We start from the raw sequence: 6,000 nt of genomic DNA, 5'->3' as shown, positions 1-6,000 counted from the left end.
CGAGATCATGACCTGAGCTGAAGTCAGACGCTTAACTGACTGAGCCACTCAGGCGCCCCTTCTTTTTTCAAGTTTATTTTTGAAAGAGAGAGTTTAGCACAAGCGGGGGAAGGGCAGAGAGAGAGGGAGACAGAATCCGAAGCAGGCTCCAGGCTCAGCTGTCCGCATAGAGCCTGATGCGGGGCTTGAACTCCTGAACGGTGAGATCATGACCCGAGTCAAAGTCAGATGCTTAACTGACTGAGCCACCCAGGTGCCCCTCCCCCAACCCTATTGTAAACAGTTTCTTTTATTAATTTTCACACTACCAAATTGGAAAGTACATTGGAGAGTACATGTCTGTACAGTGGAGGGAAATGTCCAATCTGAGGCCTCTTGACAGTGAGTGGCCCACAGAGGAAAGCATCTTCTAGGTGGCTACCATGCCAGCACCTGAGACCCCTGGTGTTCCTAGCCACCTCCTCCTAGAGTGCCCCTCTTCTCTGCCTCCGGTTATCTGTATTTTACTCTTTTTTCCCTGACTTTACTTAGGCCCCATCAACTCACTCTTTTCAGAAGAAAGAGGAATGTGTTCCACAATTCAAGAAACATGAATTGGGCCTAGCCCATGCAGATTCCTTGACATCATCAGGGCCTCCCTCTTCCACTCTGCAGGCTCACTTAGTGACATAAAAAACTTGGTGACATAAAAAAAAAACATTAATGGGCTCACAGCTAGTGTTGCCAGCATTTCATTCCATTAAACAAGAAAATTAAAAGACAACTACCTATCGCTTGCAATTTCATACGTAAGGGAACATTCCAATAATGTCTTCTTCCCATGTCTCCCCACAAAAAGGGGGAGCTGGGGGCACCTGGGTGGCTCAGTTGGTTAAGCATCCAACTCTTGATTTCAGCTCAGGTCATGATCTCATGATTCATGAGATCAAGCCCCTTGTTGGGCTCTGCGTGGTCATCATGGAGCCTCCTTGGGATTCTCCCCCCCCCCCCCCCCCCGCTCCTCTCTCACTCACTGGTGCTCTTTCTCTCTCTCAAAATAAATAAACATTAAAAAAAGGGGGGGGGGACTGAAGCTGAAGTTATTTTTCTCACTTGGGCCTGGAAGATGAAAACTCATTTTCTCTTTCAGCAAAATAAAGACATCTAGGAACCACTGCCCTAGAGTCTTTGTTGATCTCTTTTTCACAATTTTATTTTTATCACCTTCCTCCCTCTGTTGCGGAAGGTCATCGAAAAGACATCGAAAACCCAGAATTGCTTCAGGTTCTGTGTCTCCCTCTCTCTTGGCCCCTCCCCTGATTGCGATCTCTCTCACTCTCAGAGATAAACGTTAAAATAAAGTGAAATTATGAAGCTTGGAGAAACAGGTAAACTTTGAAGGTCAGTTTCCACATTCTTGAACCCAACGTCTACTGTGCTGGATACACACTTGCTTAAGGTGAAGATGTTTCTTGGTAGCCCAGTGACCTACTACATTACTAAGCATCACTTGTGCCTACACAATGGGAAAAAACCCAAGGGATAGCGGTGTAGCACATAGGAGGTTCTTAGGGCCCCTCTGGGTTTCTCCAGTTCCTCCAGCTCCTTAAACTTGAAGGTCCCTTGCTACCTATCAGCACCATTAAGACAGACCTCATTCATTTTGTCTATTACGGCAGATTTGGCTCTATTCACGGGCCTTTTCCAGCCGGACTCTCATTTTGAAGTAAAGTCCGGTGGACAAAACAGAGAGCAGAATGCCATGCTCAGACAGAGAGCAGGAAGCCAGGAGGCTTCCTGCTTTTCTTATAGCCCTCTACCAATTGACTTCTGTCCCTTTGTCCCAACCTCATCCCAAGCAGGGAATGCCAGCCTCGAGCTACAATGCTAATGTCCTAGGTATATGTGATAACTCATTTAATCCTTCCAGTAACTTCACAACATAGGAAATGAAGACCAGGGTAAATAACCTCTCAAGATCTTACAACTAGTAACAGACATAAGAGGGTATACGTGGAGGGCAGGGACAGACCAAAGGAAGAGGTAGGCCATTCCAGGTTGGTAGGTGGCAGTTTTAATAAGTAAAGGGAACTCACATATGAGGCTTGCTTGGGCAGCAACAGGAAGAATGGATCCACACACCCACCAACCATATCTAAAAAGTCTGTATAGAGAGAGGCCTTAATTGGGTTCAGCCGAGAATACTGTGCAGGTGTTCTCATCATGATCTCAAGGCTATAACCTCGAAGCAGCCCCTGGAAGTGTGAAAGGCAAGTGGGAACCAAGGAGGAGAACAGGTGAGGCACCTCCAATCACCTGGGTCCAGCTCACAGGTCAAGAACCGGGAGATCACGACCTGAATGCAAGTTGGCCGCTTAAGCCCTACTGATACACCCAGGCGCCCCACGATTTCACTTTTCAAAACACTACAAAAAGATAATGTTTTATTGTTGACTAGGAAAACTGTACAAACAGGCTTAAATTATCTGTGCACACAAATATTAAGGAGAATTACCTTGTTGGAGGTACTCATTTTTATACTTTGCCCCAGACTGTTACAGCATCCTCTTAAAATAGGGGTTGCAAATTGGAAGTCCACGGGCTGAATTCAATCTACATAAATGTTTTGGTTGCCCTGCACAGTTAAGAAAAACTTTTAAAATAATACCTAAAAAAATCTAGATTTGTCAGTTTCTCTTTAAAAGTTATAGGCAATGGGCTGATAGCAGCACAAGGCACATACTGGCTCTGGCAGTTGTTTGCTTTAAAAACATTAAGTGTCTTCAATTCACCCACGACAGCTATTCACAGAACACATGCGAGTATACTTGTTCTATTTTGGCACTTAAGTGAGTACGTGCTCGTTTGGAAGCTGGAGTTGGCTACCCATATGGTGGTCAGGGCGGCCCGAGACGGTAACTTTTAAACTGAGACCTGCAGGAAATGACTGAGTCACAACCTCCGGCCCTCAGTTTCCCCATCTGTAAAACGGAGCTGAAGATGCGCGGTTGTAGGAATGCTTGGCGAGGAATTATGCAAAGATCCGGCCCTAAGTCGGGGCTCGAGGGGCACGACTACCACTTTCGCTAACATCTCCGGAGACCCCGGCCCCAACACGGACCGGGACCCCGAGGAGGCGTTAGGGGCGCGGGTCGGGGCGCTGGGACGCAACCGCCAGACCTCGTCCTCCACTCCTCCCCGCCGCGGGCCCCCGCGCTCCGCCGAGGTCGGCCCCGGGGCGCCGAGAGGCGTGGCCGGCCTCGGCGGACCCTGGAGGCGGCCATGGCCTCGGTGGTGGAGTACAAGGGGCTCAAGGCCGGCTACCACTGCGGCTACTGCGACTCCGAGGAGGGCAAGGTGTCCTGCGGTGAGTGTCCCCACGGACGGGGCTGGCGTGGCCGCCTGGCGTCCAATCCCCGCACCGCCCGCCGCGCCCCGCGCCAGTCCCCGGCCCGGGAGCGCACAGGCCCGGCGCCCCAATTCCCGCGTCCCTCTCCCACTCGTTTCTTCCCAGACTGTTTCCCTTCGCGCTCCTCTCTCCTCCTCACCCTCACTGAAGATGGCGGTCCAGGTCGGAGAAGGAACGGAAATAGCGGACGGCTGCCCTCGGTCAAGATGGCGCGGGCGGCGTCAGCGTGCGGGGTTCCCGGGGAACCTGGCCTGCGGGCGCCCGAGCAGCTTCGCGCGCGCCTCGGGGACTCCCGAGCGGCGCGCGGCATTGTGGGGTGGCGGCGGCGGGGCTGGGTCGAGCGGCGTCGCGCTTGGAGGGCCGGGGCCATGGCTTCCTGGGCAGCTCTTTCGCCCAGCATCGTGGAGTATTTCGAGGGCGAGGACTCCTACCGCTGCGGCTATTGCAAGAATGAGTCGGGCAGTCGCTCCAACGGTGAGCGGGCCGGCGGGTGGGGGAGGGCGTCGCGGCCTCGGGTTTCCGCGGCCGGCCGACCGGCCGGCGGCCTCGGGGGTGGGGGGTCTCGGCGCTCTCGGCCCCCAGGGACGCGCGGCGGCGGGAGCCCCCGGCCAGATCCTGTCTCGAGGAGGGTGTTGCGGAACGCTGCTCGCCGGGGAGGGCCATAGCTGTCACAATTAAAAACGAATCTCCGCTCTGATTCATCAGGGAAGCATCTGGGTGCTTAGCCTTCACACAGGTGGTCGGAAGTGCGGGATGATGATGGTCTCGCCGCAGTCCAAAGTGTGGAAACCGGTGTCCGTCATCCACCAGTAGGACAGGGTTAAATATGTGACAGCAAGCAAGCCATGCCGGGGAGCATTGCCGAGTGGTCAGTTCCGCCGGGGCGGGCCTCTGAGTGCTGATACTGCTGTGGGATCATCCCCGGTTTGAAGTGCAGAATGCGGCGTGTCGGGTGGGCTGTTTGTGTACAGGGAGACGTGTGTGCATATGTGGGCGGGGGCATCTGGATAAAATGCGTCTGGAGACGCCGGTGACGGACCGTAGACGCTGCTGGCAAGGGAGCCTGTTCGTGTTAATGCGTTTGAAAATTTTACCAGGTGCTTGTTCATATGCCTTATCGTTCCTCCACCCACCCCCAGAACAACAAAGCCAGCTCACAGTTTTGTTTTGTTTTTTCTTTTTTCCCCATCATGGTTCAGGTTTCTTCCGGAAGATTTGTTTGTAAACAAAAACAATATGCTTATATTACCTGCTGTGTCGTGCATTGGCAAACATAGGATCTTTTATTTTAAGAAATAGTGCGTCATGGTGGCAAATGGGATAGCTATGAAGATATACATTTAGGTAGTTTCCGTTAAAAATATGTATAAATGTCCTACAGCAGGGCAATGATGTGGACGATTATGGTGTGTCCGTTTACTCATTAGTTGAAATTGTTCATTAGATGCTTGTGGGTAAGAGGAAGTAGAATGTAATATAATGCAATCATTTGGAGTGATGGTTATGAAGAGCTAAGCAGAAAAATGTTTAGAACGTAGGGTTAGACAGAGAAAAACAGGATGCAAATGACATGTGTGACAGGATCTCTGGGAGGATGAAAACCCAGGGAGAAACACACCAAATGGTGGCAGTGATTGCTTTCGGGTTTTAGAGATTTCCTCCTCATCTTTTTCAGAATTTGGTATTCTGACTATACTATGTGTGTAATAAGCACTTTATATTGTGTGTTTAAAATTAACATATTCATAGATTATTCATTATTTTCCCAGTAACTTTAATAAGAGGAAGTTGATTAATATACATGTCCTTTGTTTAAAGTTCTGTGGAAGAAATCAGTTTTCAGCGTTTTCACCTAAAGAGACACCTGTAAATTTCCATCGTACTTATTTTAGTTCTGATGATAATCTTTACTATAGGGCATAGCACCTATTAAGTAGGTTTTATTATTCCTATTTTTATAGATGATGAAATTGGGGCTCATAAAGTAATTCAGTGTTAATGAGCACCTGCAAGGCTTCTGGACATTTCTGTTTCTTAATACAACCTGTGCTATCAAGCGTACCTCTGTCTTTGCATACTTCCTTTTAAAATATTTTTTTAATATTATTTTTGAGAGTGACAGAGACAGTGCAAGCAGGGGAGGAGGGGGGGGTGGACAACACAGATTCTGAAGCAGGCTCCAGGCTGTCAGCACAGAGCCCGATGTGGGGCTCAAACCCACGAATCGTGAGATCGTGACCTGAGCCAAAGTCGGACGCTCAACCAACTGAGCCACCCAGGCACCCCTGTCTTTACATACTTCTGATGCAGTTTGCTGTTTACGAGAGAAACACTTATTTTTCTATTAACATTAATTCAGATATACCTTTTAATGTTTTTTCATGGCTGCATCATTAATTATTCCATCATACTGATAATGTCCTCTGTAATCACTTTTTTGTTCCTGGGCATTTCGATTGCTTTCAGTTTTTATACTTAAAAGGAATACTGCTGTATACTTTTGTTCTATTTTCAACGTCCAAGACTATGCTAAAAACATAACAATGAGAATTAAATGCAAAAGAAAACATTTGCTTTCCAATTCTTTGGAGGGGACCAGCTTATTAAATTAT

At 49.0% G+C, this 6,000-nt stretch overlaps 1 protein-coding gene across 9 annotated transcripts in view; it reads left to right on the top strand.

The window, feature by feature from the left end:
* The first annotated feature begins 3,147 nt into the window (after positions 1-3,147).
* The window catches only part of ATE1 (arginyltransferase 1), a 157,501-nt gene continuing 154,648 nt past the window's right edge, over positions 3,148-6,000 (top strand). For 3 of the 9 annotated variants that reach the window (XR_005793711.1, XM_040486644.1, XM_040486641.1), the window contains exon 1: positions 3,693-3,862. Coding sequence is in view for 5 of the 9 variants with exons in the window: in XM_040486644.1 (XP_040342578.1) it covers positions 3,757-3,862 (106 nt within the window). In the remaining 4 variants the exon portion in view is untranslated. Of the gene's footprint in view, positions 3,347-3,691; positions 3,863-6,000 lie in introns of those variants that run through there. The other 6 variants (XR_005793710.1, XM_040486643.1, XR_005793709.1 and 3 more) reach the window with 4 other exon arrangements.

The sequence above is a fragment of the Herpailurus yagouaroundi genome, unplaced genomic scaffold (assembly GCF_014898765.1).
Source record: "Herpailurus yagouaroundi ecotype Mexico unplaced genomic scaffold, PumYag 163, whole genome shotgun sequence".
NCBI lineage: Eukaryota > Metazoa > Chordata > Mammalia > Carnivora > Felidae > Herpailurus > Herpailurus yagouaroundi.
Note: the sequence above shows the minus strand (reverse complement) of the source record. Positions and strands in the feature narration are given on the sequence as shown.